The sequence below is a fragment of the Danio rerio genome, chromosome 9, assembly GCF_052040795.2.
Source record: "Danio rerio strain M-AB ecotype USA chromosome 9, GRCz13ab, whole genome shotgun sequence".
NCBI lineage: Eukaryota > Metazoa > Chordata > Actinopteri > Cypriniformes > Danionidae > Danio > Danio rerio.
This window is the reverse complement of record NC_141029.1, coordinates 46,686,653-46,705,000: the sequence shown is the minus strand read 5'-3', so window position 1 is coordinate 46,705,000 and position 18,348 is coordinate 46,686,653. Positions and strand designations below refer to the sequence as shown.

The 18,348-nt window shown below is 34.6% G+C and overlaps 1 protein-coding gene across 11 annotated transcripts in view; it reads right to left on the bottom strand.

Annotated features, from left to right (window-relative positions):
• Window positions 1-18,348, bottom strand: part of nckap1 (NCK-associated protein 1) — a 104,182-nt gene that overhangs the window by 47,714 nt on the left and 38,120 nt on the right. For all 11 annotated transcript variants that reach the window (XR_015498911.1, XR_015498912.1, XR_015498909.1 and 8 more), the window contains 7 exons: window positions 18,063-18,219; window positions 17,859-17,915; window positions 14,727-14,930; window positions 13,377-13,509; window positions 12,806-12,887; window positions 10,349-10,407; window positions 3,828-3,973 (listed from right to left, as the gene is read on the bottom strand). Coding sequence is in view for 7 of the 11 variants with exons in the window: in NM_001137665.1 (NP_001131137.1) it covers window positions 3,828-3,973; window positions 10,349-10,407; window positions 12,806-12,887; window positions 13,377-13,509; window positions 14,727-14,930; window positions 17,859-17,915; window positions 18,063-18,219 (838 nt within the window). In the remaining 4 variants the exon portion in view is untranslated. The remainder of the gene's footprint in view (window positions 1-3,827; window positions 3,974-10,348; window positions 10,408-12,805; window positions 12,888-13,376; window positions 13,510-14,726; window positions 14,931-17,858; window positions 17,916-18,062; window positions 18,220-18,348) is intronic.

The following is an 18,348-nucleotide window of genomic DNA, read 5'->3' as shown; positions in this document are numbered from 1 at the left end:
ACAGAATCACAGCAAAAAAACATTCATTTTGAACTTGTAGCCAAGCGTAGAAGCATGTGTATATGTGTGCAGTTAAAGTCGAAATTATTAGCCCTCTATTAAAATTTGCATTCTTTTTAAAATATTTCCCAAGTCATGTTTAACAGAGCAAGGAAATGTTCACAGTATTTGCTATAGACTGATTTCACGCGGCCGCCATTTTAAAAGTGAAATCGAGGCTGTGGTGGGAAGAAAATATCGCCTGGAGTAACACAGGAACATTGTGTGCCTGGCTGTATATCTTATCACTGAAGAGAAAGTGAAACACATTTATTATTTCACCGCCTTCCAAGTGACCCGGAGGTCCGTTCTGAATGGAAAAAATAATAAAAAAATAATAAAAAATAAAAAATGATATCAGGCCTCATTTTAAGCCAAGAAATTGGACTAGTTAGCTAACGTTGTCTTGCCCAAACACGATTTAGATACCATTAATCAAACTCAAGTTAATGAACTGATTCTCTCACTATATTAGACTTGTCACGATATTGAATTTCGGCACCAATTGCTACTGAAATTTTAAAAAACTGTGCATTTCCTGCTAACATTTAAGTGCTGTTGAGCATGTTCTTAAACAGCGCTGATTTGCCATAGTATTCACCAGTGCTCAACAGAAATTACTGTGATTGGTCGCGAAGGTCATCAGTTTACTGCACTTCACTGATGTTTATCGAGTGCAAACAGACGAGCGATCCGCTATTGACTTGACTGATCTTCGCAACTTTAAAATGCTCCACTGTCTTTGCATCTGTATTGGCACTTGGTGAAGAGCGGTGAACTGTTGACCTTCAGGGCCAATCACATTTCTGTTGAGCACTGGTGAATACTATTGCAAATCAACGCTGTTCAAGAATGCGCTCAACAGCGCTTAAATGTTAGCGGGAAATAGATGTTTTTAAAGTTTCAGTATTAGGACAACACTATTACAGACAACAAGAGGGTGTGCTACAGAGGACTGCATTGTTTTATCCCTCATCAGGTTACATAGCCTGAAGAAGGGAAGTGTCCCCACGGTGTTTACCTAGTGCCATGAACTGAAGCCTAGAAGGACACTTAAGCATATTACTCTTAAAGAGATTGTGATTTAGTTTGATGCCTAATTTGTTTTTAATTGTTTAAATTAAACTGAACTGAATGATATTAAAGTGACGTTTACACCAAATCTGCACATTTACATCACGCAACAGCTGGAGGTTTGTAGTCCACAGCATGTTGTTGAAATGTTTACAGTGCCAATCCTATACGTACTTCCGGTTTTCTTCCCACCGTAGCCTCGCTTGTGTTGTTTGAAATGGTGGCCATGTGAAATATTTTTTAATATTTTTCATAATATTTTTTTCTTCAGGACAAAGTCTTCTTTCTTTTAGTTTGGTTGGAATAAAAGCAGCTTTTATTATTATTATACTTAAACAAAACTCCACATTAGTCTCATTTTGGGTCTACTGAGGGGTTTAGACGCTTCTTTAGAAGTAGCACATGGAACAACAGGTCTTCATTTGTTGCTGTTTATTGTAGAGTTAATTGAACACAAAACTGATAACGAATAAACAAAATCAAACAACTTTGGCAACCAAACAGACTGAAGGTAAGGTCTAAAGACCATGTGCTCCCAGCAGGCCCATCTCCAGTTGGCCACACCCAGGTTTTTAAGCTTCCTCTGCAAATCATGATTAACAACATAAATCTTTTAAATAATGGCTCCTACAGACTCTTATACAGCGACTTGCCTAATTATCCTAACTCGCCTATTTAACATAACCTACACTGTAAAACCCAACAGTCAACTTTATCAAATGAAATGAGTGTCTATAACTCAAAACTGACAGAAGTGAATTCTACTCATTTGAAAAGAGTTTTGAACTCAGTGTTGAATGTACTAAGTTAAATAAATACCTCATTACTACAACTTAAATGGAGTGAGTTCACAGTACTCATATAGATTAGTTCAACTCAAATGGTTTGTTGCAATCAATTTCCTCAAACGGTTTTAGTTGTTTTGACTTATCGAGTTTTACAGTACTTCAGTTGGTTTGAGTTCTTTTCATTTATTGGGTTTGACTGTGCTTAAACTGCTTTGTTTACTCAAATAGATTAAGTTCACAATACTCATTAGGATTAGTTTTTAAACTAAAATGGTTTGTTGCAATCGGTTTTCTAAAATTAGTTGAGCTGTATTGCAGCATCTTGCAAAATAAGTAGAAATAATATTGTGCACTGTCACCAATTGGATAAAAAATTTGGCATTAGAAATTCGTTAGTAAAACTATTATGTTTAAAAAGTGTTCAAAAAAACAACAACATTAAACACAACTTGGGAAATAATTGTTAAAAGAATTTAAACTTCCCAAAAGGGCTAATTATTTTGAATTTAACATACGCATGCATATTTTTATTTGACATATTACGTTCTAAAATGTACATATAAGGTTCTCTTCTGATTTAGTTATTTCATTGTGTATTGAATAATGATTATTGGCAGACTGTTTTAGATTATAATGAGATTTGGGGTGTGGAGGAGCTTCAGTGTCTGTAACTGTGTTTCGTCTGTTTTTAGTTGTCATGTCTTTAAGGTGCTGTATGCAAGTTTTTTGACTCTTCTAAAGCATAAGAATACCATAATATGTTTCAGATATTTAAGTAACATGCTAAATGAACATACTCGTTTATCTGTAAAACAATCCGTAAGTAGATATACTGCTTTGAAAATGTGCATTACATGCTGGAACGCCCGTCTTTGTTTTGGTAATTTAACCCGCCCAATGCCAGTAAAGCCAATTATATTTCAGCACCTTGGGTTGCCTTGGTGTGATTCATTCAGTCAGAAAGGCTCTCAAAGTATGCGTTCATGACTAAAACATGACCTCTGGTGGACAGTAGCAGCCTCCGAAGTGAAAAGCAGATTCCACATGAGGTAATTGTTAATTAGCAAATAATATAAATATTACGAACGTAAACATTAAGTGAGCAGGCTACACTGTAACCTTGTGTTACATCATGTTACGTGTATCACAGTGATTTGCAATCTGGCCGTTTGCACTAGATGAAACACAACAGAAATTTGAATACAGCCATTCAGAAGCACAGAATAGTGCACTCACTGCATTCCAACAAAATGGTAAGGTTTATAATACATATTAAACCTCTTTAAGATTATTAAATGTAGACGCTGAATCACTGATATGTGTTGGTGTACACTAAGTCACAGTTCTGAAGTTCCATTTCAAACGCTATATTTTATTTTCAAGATCTGAGGTGAACTATCTGCTGCTGCTTTCAGCAGCATGGCAATAAACGAGGTGCACATGATGTGTACCTGAGATGATCATTGTCAGCTTTCTGTTTTTCAGCTGCAAGAAATAGAATCAGTTTCTAAAATTTAAATTTTAGGTGCTGGTTAAAACAAAAACTTTGCTTATTATGAGAAACATTCTTTCTATCAAGTCCCATTGCTTTTATTTAGAACACTGTTTAAACCAGCCTTTGTTGGTGTCGTCAATCTGGCAACCTGTTGGTGTTTTGAACCATGATTGCAATAGCTAGTTCAACCACTGGGTGTTAAACTTGCATACGGCACCTTTAAAAACAAAATGTTGCACCTCAAGGGATTATCCTCTAAATAATTTGAAATAAGTCTGATAATTTGATTTAAAGTAATCAGCGATTAAACTAACTTATTAGAAAAGTTGCAGAACCAAGACGAACTGAAAGTTTATTTTTTCTTCTAAAGCCACTTTTCTTGTTCAATCCGTGTCTGCTTTGCATGTCTTTTCACTGATTTGTGGTCATACCAGAATATGGACAGGTCAGAAGTCTCCACAAGCATCTCCACCAGAGAGTCCACCATCTTAGTGTGGAAGATGATGGTGTTCATCATCTTTCCCAGTTCTCTGTGATCTGCCAGTCCCAACGAAGCCTTGGACACGCTGGTGTAGGCCTAAACACAAAGACAGACATCATAGTTAGCGTTAATCTGGAAAGCTCATTAATTATTATGACAACTTTGCAAAATCATTTTCAGAAAAGCTCAACGGGCTCGATTTCCATGAGCAAATCCTCGAGCAAATGAAGAGCAACGAATCAGATTGGAAACTGGACCATGGGGAGAGTCTGAAGAAACTTGTGGTTTAATGTTTTACCATATCATTAACTTCTGAGAAGGCTTTCTGGGAAATACTTTCGTAAACTTGATACTTGCTGAATCAGACAATATCCAACCAACACAATTTCCTCTCATGAGCATGCATACATGATCAAATGAAGGCAGTATGCAAAACAGATTCTCTTTGGTGTTTGAGTAAAAAAAACGACACAGCTGTGCCAGTCAGAGTGTTCAGCTCTTGGATAACATAAGAAGTGTGAGAAAAGCATGGATTGCACAAGCTCTGCACTGGCTTTCATCATCAAAAAAAAAAAAAACTGGCCAATTCAAAGAGCGTGGCATGCCAGGATGATGCCACATGACATTCAGCAGGTGCTAAACTCACAACGCTTGTGGTTTTGGAGTCCACGGAACGACAATAAACATATCGTACAGACTTGCTAGTGTGGAGTTGAAAATGTATTAAAAAAAAAAGTGGGGCTTATTTTTAGATGAACATTTGCAGACTGCTGCTGGTCGTTTAATTGGCCATATCGATAAATAGGACCGCACCTTTTGGAAACGTACAGGCCAAATGCAGACGTGAACTGAGTGAACTGCTAGTTGTTATAAACTGGCAAGTGTTATCTCAACAACGGGTCCATTAAACAAGAAGAAAGCATGTTAAATTTATTGAGAGAAGAGAGCATCCCTGCTTGGACATCAGAGTCAGGGCGGTAATTCACTCCAGTCAAAAACGAAGGAGTAGTGACCTGTTCTAGTGCTGGTATGTGTGGCGTTTTATTGCAAGTATAGTTGGTTTCTTTCACCCAAAACATAACTGTCAAAAGTTTTATGACCTGCTGTCTTTTATCTACATCTTTATTCTTGCTACTAAATATATAACTTATATTTATATATTTTTAAATAGTAATAATTAAGTTTTACACATTCATTTTATTAAATTTTTTTTTTTTTTTTCAACTGAAAAATACTAAGCAAACTCTTCCATATTGAGTTTTGGCAAAACTTTTACTGAGATGTATTGTTGGTGATTGCATACCGTATACAGATGTTGGCCTGATTGAGTAGCATGGATAAAGGCTGTCTTTTAGCTACGTCTTTATTAGCCTTTTAAATAGTAACGTGTAAGTCATATATTTAGTATTTAAAGATATAGATACATTTTATATTTAAAAAAAAAAATCTGTGCTGCTAAATATATTTATAGAAACCATGACTTTCTTTTAAAATTTGAGACCTTAAAATGGGAGCAACAGAAAAGCCTTGCTTTGAAAATGTTTAATGGAGAAATAGCCTCCCCAAATAAAAACAAATAAACAAGAAAATTAAATAATAATAAATATAAGCAGGCATGGCAACCAGTGCAAAAGGAATTTAAATTAACTTTAATTCTAATAAATAAAAAGCTGGAAATGTAATTAATTAAAGCTATTAATCATAAGTAGGGACAGACAGAATCTGTAGACATTCTTTTGCTATTTCTGCACAGTAATTTTGAGAGTATAGTAACTAAAAACATGCATATGAAATAAAAAATAATAAACTTTTAACATTTGTTTAAGGTTTACAATGCAAATCCAATTAGAACCAATTGTTTCGTGAACAAAGTCTCTCATATAATGTATCAACTAAAAAGACAGAAAATATGACTTAAACTGTATTGTACATAAACTATATAAAAACTATCATATTATTCAGTAATATTTCTGAAATTAACATAAAAACCTTATATATTTGTACACACATTTACATAATATAATATATTAAATGAAGGACTCAAAAATGCCACGTGGGCCTAATTATATGCAATAAATAACTCATGTCTGGTTGAACTGTTTTACATATAAACAAGGCTTGACATTAATACCTGGCAACCCACCAAATGTGGGTAGATTTCCCGTGTCGGGTTAGACAGACAACCCCACTAGTCACTTTGGCTGGTTGAAAATTATTTTTAAATTGTCACTAAAGATTAGACTTTTAGTATAAGAACGTTTGTTAATATGCAGGCAAATGTGATCTTATAATCAAGAAGCAGCGCGACTGAGTGCTTAAAAGCTCCCATGTCCTGTTTCCTTGCGTGAAGCAACCGTGCCTGGAAACGCAACTTGTGTGATCATTTCTCTTTAAAATAGACTGGAAAAAAGTGGTGCTCATGCATGCACAGTCCTGCTACTTTCAAGAGCTCGAGATTTTTTGTAAGCAGCAGTGGTTGCCGCTTTCACTTAATCCCTTCTTTCAAAAGATTGTAAATGAGCCTAACGTTAACCCTGTGCGCACGGTCAACCTTTCATCATCGCACACAGAATGTTTTTCACCGGCTTTCGTTTGCTTACAGTTATTTTTGTTAATATGGTTTAATTATTATTCTTTACAATAACATTGTTTTAAATAGGAGATTACATTTATCTTTAGTTAACAGTTGATCTGAGACCTTTAGCCTGGACGGATTGCAGTGTATAGCTTTAGATGCATGAGAATCATTTTTTTTTTTATGTAAATTGTTTAAGAACATTTTTGTTGAATAAAAAGTTATACTTTGCTTGTTTTGACCCATTACTAGGCCCGTTTGGAATCTGAGCAGGCAGAATTCCGCAGATTTTGATTGTTTATCTACTACTGTAAATGTATGTAAACTTAAATTTATTCAGTTTTTTTATTAAATTCAGTTTAATTATTGACTAATATGAAAATTTTCAATTGATTTATTTACAATACAGTTTGTAAAATAATATTTTCTGTCTTTTAGTAGATCTTTTTTTATGAGAGACTTGCTTCGTTTACCAAATAAAGTGGATTTAAGTGGATTTGCACTGTAAGCATTAAATAAACGTTAAAAAGGTGTTATTTTTTATATATATATATTAAGGTTTTAGTTGTCATACTCCTAAAATAATTCCGCACAAATCTGCAGATTTTTAACGAAATTCTCAGCAGAAATAGCAAATAATGTCCGCAGATTCTGTCTGGCCCTACCAATTACCTAAAAATTGTGGCATGGAAATGATTAGTTTGGTGTGGCCAGAGAAAAAAATGGTTAAATCCTTAGTGTTGAGCTCTAAACAGTCATGTGAAATGAAACTAATTGCAATGCGACACTATGAGACCACAAGCCATTTACTCATGCTCATTGAGCAAGGTCACAATACACAAAAAAGTTAAATTATAACGAAGACATAGCACAAAATTAAAAAAGTAATTTTACCATGCCAAAGTCAAATTCATGCATATAAAATATATTTTCCCAACAACAAAATTGTGGCTAGTGAAACTGGCAAGTGGAAAACTATTCGCCACAGTGGCTGGTGATCAAAAAAGTCCATATCAAGCCCTACATATAACAGCAATTTAGCAATTGTGTGACTACAATTAGTCTAGGGTCCTGTCTGAGCATAAGGGGTTATGGAAATGCGTGTGAAACAAGAGCTTGCTGAATTGACTGTCTGGCTTTGTAAATAAAATTCAACAAATTCACTATTCAAAAAAACTGGGGAAGAAATAAAGTTCATAAAGTTTGTTTGTTTTGTTTTTAATTTCTTGAAAACAAAGCAATGATAAACAGCCGGTAATAAAAAAAAAATGGCTGGTTAATTTTCTAACGTCACTGGCTATTGGGAAGTTTGGTAAAAAATTAGTTTTAGGCCCTGTGCATATATATCAACTCACACACATCTGTCAACCACCCCTCTCTCTCACACACACACACACTCAGTCGCTCTATGGGTCACTGTTTAAATCCTTGAATTTACTTTGTCCTGGCAAACTGAGAGTAGTCTGAGCTCAAGGCCGCGCAGTGAATAAACGCTGCTGTTATTGGGGCCAATTTGTTTTTGTGGCCATGTGAAAGAGAGGACTCTGGCTGTGAAAAGAGCGATGGAGACTGGGAAAGGGCTCAAACACAGACAGCAGTTGTTCAGCTGTGAGGATTAATGCTTCGATTGCACTGATAGCGGGTTCTCCTCTTGAAAAAAGGGAACTGAAACCTTCCTGTGTGTAAGCCATGTCCTGAGTTCAACATGAAATTAAGCTTTTTGTGGGATTTGTGGTATCGCCACAGGAAATATACTGCCGTAATAAGTACAAATTGTGGTAACTAAAAAGGAAGTACAGTAAACACACTGGTTTAGTCATCTTAGTTGGCATGAGCCATGCACCATTTACGGATCATATGTCTATACAATATTACATGCAACTTTTGAACTTTTGAATTATAACAGTCAAGCTCAAGGTAAGTTAAGGTATTTTCCAATACAAAAATCATTTAGAACTTTTTTTATAATTATATTAGAGAGATTGAACAAATTTTAGAAAAAAATAAAAATCATAAAGATGATGTTATATGTGTCACTTGACACAGTTGAGCAATTCAGTGCAAATGTCAACCTTGCTAAGAAAAAAAAAATTAAGTTTTCACCGAAATACAGAAACCGTTTCTGGGTTTTTTGTGTGAGCAAGTATTTTACAGTACTTTAGAAACACTCATGCATCTGTCAATGTTTTCAAACTATTATATGTGATTACCAAAGTCACACAAATGTCAATTTCACATCCATCACATTCATAATGGAGAGATGTCACATCCATAAAGACACTTTTTCAGCATAATTGTGAAAATATTAAATAAAATAACACCAATCATTTTTGTTTCATAGTGAGCCAACTTGTATCCTTTTGATTATCAGTGTTTCTTTTGGGCTGTGCAGTTAAATTCACAGAATTTCTACAAAGCATGTTGTTTACTGTAAACTCGTCATTGTCACATCCATAACGCATGTTTATTTTTTAACATTTAAAGTACAAAACATGTTTACGGATTGATATTATTTGCTCCCGTAACTCTGTAGTCAGTTGTTCTGGGAAATATAAACAAAAGTTTCAATATAATGTTAACATACACTTTCAATGTGAACTTAAGTTTTGAGTTTTTATTGCAAATATAACATCCAAAACGCTGGAATTGCTCAGTTACATTGAGCTGGTTATAATATAGCTTGCATTATGTGGCAATACAATCAAGCATTTAGTTTATATTCCCTAATGGGAGTATAATGTTTATGTGGTAAAACTGTAAAACATAATTGACATAAGTTTCCTGACTTTCCATGATCATAATGACCCTACATGTTGATGTAACTATTAAAAAACAATTGAGATAACAGCCTAAATAATAAAAGGTTTTAAATATATATATATATTTAAAATATAAATATATTTTATTTATTGGTGTTATGTCAAAAAAAAAATAATTATATGTATGTATCTATCTATCTATCTATCTATCTATCTATCTATCTATCTATCTATATATATATATATATATATATATATATATATATATATATATATATATATATATATATATATATATATATATATATATATATATATAGATAGATAGATATAGATATAGATACATACATATAATTTTTTCTTTTTTGACATAACACCAGCGAAGAAACTTGACACAGAGGAACATAAAACGTTTAAGGCGTGCGCCGTGGCTCACGTAAACCAGGCTTTACAGACAACACAAGGGTGTGCTAAATGACTAAATGTAAATGTAAAATTTCATTCAAGTTGATAAAGCTTAGTTTTTGAACACAAAGCATTCGTTTAAGAGGTCAGATGGCATCTCTGTTGTGGGACTGGGCAGGACAAACACACAGGAAACACATTTAAAAGCTGCGGGACCATCCCAAACACTGCAGTCCCCACACGCACATCCTCAAAAACACATGAACAAGCTTGTCTCTCCATCTCGATCTCCATTTCCAGCCACCCACATGCACAGTTATTTCATGGAAAAAAAAGTCTGCGTATTCCACAGGGATGAAATCTGCTGTATTTGAGCCTGGATGAAAGACCAAGGCTCTTCTTCAATAATCAAGAGTTTCAAAAGTACAGCATGCATTGTGGTTCATTTGTAAGCAATTCAAAATTAAGTCCTTTTTTCATTCAGCACGTAAAAATGTTGCTTTTATTAGGAAAACAACAGTTAAGCAAATCTCTACAATAAACATTCGTCAGCATGAAACTTTGTGTTGTGCTGTCTTTCAAACTGGGGGAGCTTTAGTTGCTTTATGTAACTTAGAATCTGCTAATTAGTGAGAGGGAAGCTGAGATAAGAGTTGTTAATTATGTCTGATTGAGATCAGAGGAAGCAAACACCGTGTATTGACCAAGCTCAGACGGCGGAGATCATCTTACCTGAAGTCTGAACCAGTCCAGCCTCATCCCTCTGAAATCAAACACTTCGCCATCTTCAACTGCAACACACACACACACACACACACACACACACACACACACACACACACACACACACACACACACACACACACACACACAATTAAAAAACATCAGAAAAAGTATATAATAATAATAATAATAATAGTAATAATAATAATAATAATTATAAAATATATATTAATAAATAATAATATCAGTGCAGCTGGTTCGAGCCTCGGCTGGGTCAGCTGGCATTTCTGTGTGAAGTTTGCATGTTCTACGTGTGTTTGCGTGGGTTTCCTCTTTGAGCCCTGGTTTCCCCCACAGTCCAAAGATAAGTGGAATAGGTCAATTGGGTAGGCTAAATTGTCTATAGTGTATGTGTTTGTGTGTGAATGAATGTGTGTGGATGTTTCAGAGTGATGGGTTGCAGCAGGAAGGGCATCCGCTGCATAAAATATATGCTGGATAAGTTGGCGGTTCATTCCGCTGTGGCGACCCCTTATTAATAAAGGCACTGAGCCAAAAAGAAAATGAATTAATTAATGAATAAATAATAAAAAACAGATAGGGAGCTCTTAATATATATAATATAACATGTATGGATGACATAATATAAATAATATGATTTCAAGTACTTATGTAAAAACCATTTTGAGGGATGTAAACAAAGCCAATAGTCCCAAAGTTTTTTTCTGTTTTACATATTTAATTTCTACAGCCTCCGGGAATCCAAAAAGAGCCACATATTGATAAATAATGTTATGACAGCTGCTTTAACATTACGATATGATTGAATTGCCTCCTGTAAAAGTTATGAAATACTTTGATAAGAAGCAGGAAATGTTCATGGGCCAATGACATGACCACAATGAAATGGTCTATTTGGAAAAATATCACATTTTTAAACTGGGGTTGGAAATGGCAAATTTAAATTGTATTATATATTATTCATTTATTTTCTTGTCGGCTTAGTCCTTGTATTAAAAAAGCCCCTTCCCGCAGCAACCCATCTCTGGGAAACATCCACACACACATACACTACGGACAATTTTAGCCTAACCAATTCACCTGTACCGCATGTCTTTGGACTGTGGGGGAAACCGGAGCACCCGGATGAAACCCACGCGAAGGCAGGGAGAACATGCAAACTCCACACAGAAACGTCAACTGAGCCGAGGTTGAATCAGCGACCCAGCGACCTTCTTGCTGTGAGGCGACAGCACTACCTACTGCGCCACTGCCTCGCCGCTCACATATTATTAATTTGCCAATTTTTATCCATAAAAATCAGGTGATAGTCATTTTGACTTGCAAAGTACCAACTTTTCTTTGCTGGATTTGGAAAAAAATTGCAGAAATCATTCTAATATTTTGATTTGGTGCTCAAAAATATTGACCATTACTGTTGAAAATGGTTATAAATTATTTTTATAGCAACTCTGATACCTTTTCAAGACTGTTTAATTAATAGAAAGGCATAAAATTATTATTATTTTTGTTATAATTAATAATTTTTATCACTATTTCAATTCCAAAATATAAGAAATATGATTAGAAGATTGCTGGGTTTTGATTTCTAGATGATTTTTAATCTATTTATTTGCATCCATAAACGGTACTTAGAAAAATAAAAGGTGCTCTTTGTTTGGTTTTTTTTTTTACTTTAGAAAATTTGGCAATGTTTATTAAGTACTGATAGTATATACTATTTTATGTGTTGTCTATGAGCTTGCTCAATGAGCATTAGTATTGATAATGTATACAAAAAAAATAATAATAAAAAAGTATTTAATAAGGCTATCATGATGGTCAATGATGATAGGCATCCTTTATCATTCACCTTTAAATTGTTACCATCGAACATTGATATTTTGTTTCCAGATGCGTAAGAAATAGGACAAAATTATAACTTATTCCTTAAGCAATTAAGTTTTTTTAATACCTCCTCACTTAGTGGCAGTTGATGGCTAGTAGACTGGATATTTATTTAGAGTAGGGGTACCATGGTACTTAAGGCTTTTAAATGATTTATTCATATAGATGCCAAATGGGAAATGTCAGATGTCTTTGTGAATGTACGCTGCAAATGAAATCTCCCTACGGGGACAAATAAAGTTAACTAACTAACTATATAAACTATTTTTGTTGAATTTTTGATAAAATAGTTATACATTTCATTACCATGACACACAGGCTTTACAAATTCTAAAACATTTTAAAATATATATGAAATCACACTGAACTGAGCTAAACTGAACTGAACTTAAACACTAAAAACTGAACTACACTGTTCCAGTTACTGAACCACACTGTTCCAGTTACTATGACCATTTATGTGAAGCTGCTTTGACACAATCTACATTGTAAAAGCGCTATACAAATAAAGCTGAATTGAATTGAATGAACTGGGACATAGAAAGTAATGTTCACTACCTTGTTTAACACTGAGAGAGGTCATAGTGTTCACGAAGGACGACATTATGATGGACTCGTCCTCTGGGCACACGGACAGGTTCTGCAACAAAGGAAGACACAATGATTGTCCCATTTGAGTTTGCCTTTTAATATGAATGCACCCTGAAGAGTAAGACTTTCTGCAGCTTCTCAAAGCCAAATGACAATACAAGCTCTCCATCTAGTGGAGAAGTTCAGGTAGTTCACTTCAAGGCATTTTTACATGATGAGGCCAATGAAAAAGATGACTACGTGAAAGAATTGCCCAACCAAATTATAGAAAAGCAATCAAGGTAAAACAATGTAATCAAGTGATACAATACTAGCTCTCTATCTAGTGGTGAAGTTATGGTATTTTACTTCAAGTTGTTCTGAGACGCTTTATGAAAGATCCTGTGAATGATTCATAATGTGACTAATGTTCATGTCTGAACCACACAACTGCACATGACTTGTCCTCATCTAAAGAGAGCACTAAAAACTGCTCTCAAATGTACTGTATATGTTACTGGTCTGTGGGGAAAACTTTATGCAGTGTGGAAATTCTCACCTGTACAAGCTCATTGAGCACCACCGCGTCAAAGCCGGACAGGTACTGAACATAGTACCTCTGCATCACCGGCCCGTACTTTCGGACGTGAGCCCTCAACTCCTCCATGTAGAAGATCAACTCTGCAATGTGCCTGAAACAAACAAACAACAGCAAAAAAAAAAAAAAAAAAAAAAAAAAAAAAAAAAAAAAGGAATTAAATGTAAAGACCACTTAATTTTCATATGTTTTTCCCCAATTATAGTCTCTGCTATGATTATCAAAAAAAAAAAAACATACAGGAATTAAATGTAAAGACCACTTAATTTTCATATGTTTTTCCCCAATTATAGTCTCTGCTATGATTATCCAAAAAAAAAAACAAAAAAAAAAAACAAAAACTAGGACCAATTCTAATAATATTTTTTCTAACCTCCACAATAGATAGGGCCATTTTACAAGATGAAACTAATCTAATGAAATTAAGCTTTTAAATCATTTTTTATTTGTGTCAGTGCGATATGCAGTGAAATTATTATACAACTGCCTGTGACCTCAAAAAAATAATATGAATAAGGATCTAAATTATAGACTATAAGAATTAAAAACTATTTTAGAAATAGAAAGAGATGTTAATAGCTACACCAGAATAATAAAATATTAAATAATAGTAAAAACCAGATAGGAGCTGTAAAAATATAAAACAAAACATACACAGGTACTTCAGTACATGTAATCATATCATATCTTAAAACTAGGGTTGGGAATGGCAAATTTAAATGATATGGTTTATATAACATTTTTGGTCACATATTTTGCGCATTACATTTTAATAGATTGGTACTGATAAGCTTGCATACTTATGGAGAACTTTTCATATGCAAAAATAATAAGGCAAAATTGATAAAAATGACAATAAAATACTAATTAAGATATATTTAGAATGATACAATAAGATGTATACAACGCAAGGACCTTGGAAACTAACCAATGTTGTCCTAAACAAAACATTTCAATATTAATGTAATCATATAATTTATTAATTAAAACATTTCAAAAGGATTTATCACTTGAAATGAAATAAATGTTAGACTAGAAAAGCTGTAAAATAGCTTGAACTGAAATTAAATTTTATACTAGGCAAGAAAATACTAAAAACTAATTTAAGTTGTTTTAAACTAACAAAATAAAAAAGTACATCGGAAAATGAATAACAATTTAACTAAAATAAAAACTGATTTAAAAATTCAAAGAAAAATATCAAAGCAGCTCTAAAGTATCACTTCAAAGCATTTTGACTCAAAAACAACTCAAACAGTTTTAAAAATGCACAACTATAGTATAAAGACTTGCTGAGGTGTATGGCTTTACTTGTCAATGAAGTCATCTGTGCTTTTCTTTTGGATGTTGTCGGCATGTCTGAGCAGCCAAATGATCTCATCACGGGCGAAGGAGAGTGCCATGAACACAAACAGAGCCTTCGGACCCAGCAATCCAGGCTGATCTGCCAGTACTGTGGCTAGCTCTTTCAGGGCAGACCTCAAGAACTTACGTCGTTCTCTGTGCATTGAGCCCCTGGATGGAATAGGAGATACATAAATACACTTGGTTTCTGCAGGTTTCATAAAGTCAAAGTTTAGTGTGCTTTCCCACCAAGATGTTTGATTCGGAACCTGTCGCGTTTGCCCTCTTAGCGCTGTACGTTTGGGCATGTGTGAATCCTGCAATCATGCTCGGATCCTTGCCAAAACAATTGATCTGAGATCAGCTGAATTAAGTGATCTAGGCTCGATTGAAAGAAACTCTAAAGTGGTTTGGTTGTAGTGAGAAAGCAATATGTAACAACTAACTAACAAACCAGGCTATATCACAGTGTATTATCGATATGTAATAGGAATATACAGTTGACGTCAGAATTATTAGCCCACCCCTGAATTATTAGCGCCCCTGTTTATTTTTACCCCCAATTTCTGTTTAATGGAGGGAAGATTGTTTCAGCACATTTCTAAGCATAATAGTTTTTAAAAACTTATTCTAATAACTGATTTATTTTATCTTTGTCATGATGACAGTAGATAATATTTTACTTGATATTTTTCAAGACACTCCTGTACAGCTTAAAGTGACATTTAAAGGCTTAACTAGGTTAATAAGGTGTACGAGGCAGGTTAGGGTAATTAGGCAAGTTATTGTATAACGATGGTTTGTTCTGTAGACTATCAAAAACCAAAATTAGCTTATAGGGGCTAATAATTTTGTCCCAAAATTGGTTTTAAAAAAATTAAAACTGCTTTTATTCTAGCCAAAATAAAACAAATAAGACTTTCTCCAGAAGAAAAAATATTATCAGACATACTGTGAAAATTTCATTGCTCTGTTAAACATCATTTGGGAAATATTTAAAAAAGAAAATAAAAATCAAAAGGGGGCTAATAATTCTGACTTCAACTGTATATATGCTATTAGAAGAGAGAATGATGGGTAGAGATTTAGTTCCTAAAGCAGGTCGCACACCAGAAGTGCCACACAGCACCATGCATTTTAAAATTCTAAACATAGGTTTCTATCAGGATACACACACTCAGGACGCGGCTCAGGACGCAGTTCATTTTTCAGCCGCGCCACAGAGCGCCATCTGATTAGTTTCATGTTAAATATCATTCGAATGTGCGCGTCTGGTGTGCGATACTTTAAACTGTCATGTGTGCGCCGTGTCGCTTCTGGTGTGCGACCTGCTTAACAGTAAAAATTTGGCCAATACAATGTCCAATAATGGACAAATGTCCAATACAAAAGTGAAAGCATGCTATCCATCTGAACTATTGAAAATATATATAATATCATTACGTTTTGGTTAACTCCACCTCTGATATGGAATAAATGTATATTTATAATACAGCCCTTGACAATTGTTATGAGGTTTATGCATGAGAAATTATTACCACTGATTTATATTTGGTGTTGACTATGATTGTAGCTGTCACCATTTAAAGTTAAAGTGCACATTCTCTGATAATGTCTCATTTCTAAATGTCAAAAATGAAAATAATGATGAATAACAGCTGAGCAGGACACCAGCCCTCCAGGACTGAGTTTGGACCCCTGATTTAAGACCTATAAGATAGAGCTGCAGGATATTGGAAAAATCTGATATTGCGATATTTTATTTATCTGCAATAAATATTGTGATATGAAAACAGTTTAACAAGAGGGTTTGAATAGCTCTATTTGATCATTTTCTGGAGAGTCTAATGCTGCGTTCACACCAGACTCAGAAGAAGAGTCAAGCACGAGTGATTAACATGGTAAGTCAACGCAAAGACTTGAATAGACATCCTGCGGCACGATACACTCGAATGAGGCGGCACGAATGATGCGATTTGCATGAATGAAGCGACGCAAGTTGAGCGTTTTGACCGATTTACATGCTTATCGCGTGTTTCATGTTAATCGCTCCAGTTTGAAAATCTGAACTTCAAGCGGACATTCGCACCATGTTAACCAATCAGTAGTTTGCTCTTTTAGGGGCGTGATTATGACGTAGCGCCTGTTATTGGGTGTCCGAAGGAGAAATTCTCCAGTCAACAGTTGATCAAACTGGGCTTGGCTTATTTAGACGCACCACTGAAAGCTTCCATCATCCAGGTATAGTTTCTGGTGGAGTTAATGAGCTCATAGAGCTGGGTGCACCTTTGAAAAGATCTAGTGGACTCAGACATGGCTCTAAACAAATCAACGCTGTTTTTCAGCCTTCATTAAGCACATAAACACAGCTATTCTCTCAATAAAATCCATGTTAGCCATTTAGCAATGAAACTAGAGTCACCGGGCAGACAGAATCCCTGCCTGAAGCGAGTAAACTCACAATTTTCAAGTGACTGTTTTAGGTTTATCGTGATTTATCCGCGCTTGCCACGTCTGGTGTGAACACAGGATAACAGCGTTCAGGCACAGAAATTGAATAATCACAATGCAAAAAAATGCTTTTCTTACTTTGCTTTCTCTCGTTTCTAGTCCAAATATTTAAAAAAATAATAATTTAAGCATGTACAAATATTGTTTTTCATTAAAACAGGCAAAGTTAGCTTTCAGTGGGCTACGTAAAATAATCTTGTTTTCACTTTAAAATGTAGATATTTGGACTAGAAACAAGACAAAAAATTATAAGCAAGATAAAACTTCTTTTTTTTGCATAAAACAAACAAATTCTATATAAATACAGTAATGAAATACAATTCTGTAGCCCTCGGTCTGATAAAATTCAGACTTAACATTGCATATCTTGCGATGTGACTATTGCAGATGCGCACATTGTGATATCGATGCTGAAACAATATATTGTGCAGCTCTACAACAAGACATTCTTTTAGTGAATTTAAGACTTTTAAGGCCAACAATTTTAGATTTGAAATTTAAGATATTTTAAGACCACTAAAGATCACTAAAAAAGGCAGCACCGAATGTAAAATGAGGTCTAGTTAGAAATACTATGAGGCCACTTACGCATGTGAAAGAGCAGATTCTTTGCATTCACGAATATCATTGACACGTTTGTTGTAACTGTGGAAGAAAAGACACACACATCAAGATCACAAACAAAACAACAGTAAGTCAAACAAAACATGTAAACTAAACATTACATTTTTTACACACAATAACCAAATTAACTAGAAAATGTGAGACTGCATGCTGGTAGAAACCACTGACCCGCGAATGTTTACGAAGAGATCCTCTGCAGCTTTGTGAATGTGGAAGACCTCGTCCCTGAACAGACAGAGACAGGTACTGCTCTGAAGGGCCAACTTCCAAAGACTGAGAGCCGCAGGATCACTGTTCAGAGCCGCATGACACAAGATGAAGCCGACTAGAATAAAAAACAGAGAGAAAGAGAGACTGTGAGAAACATTATTATGATCATTTTTACTGATGTTTATTGTGACTGCAAGGCATTTTTACACATCACCTAAACGCATGCACAGTTGTGTATTTTATT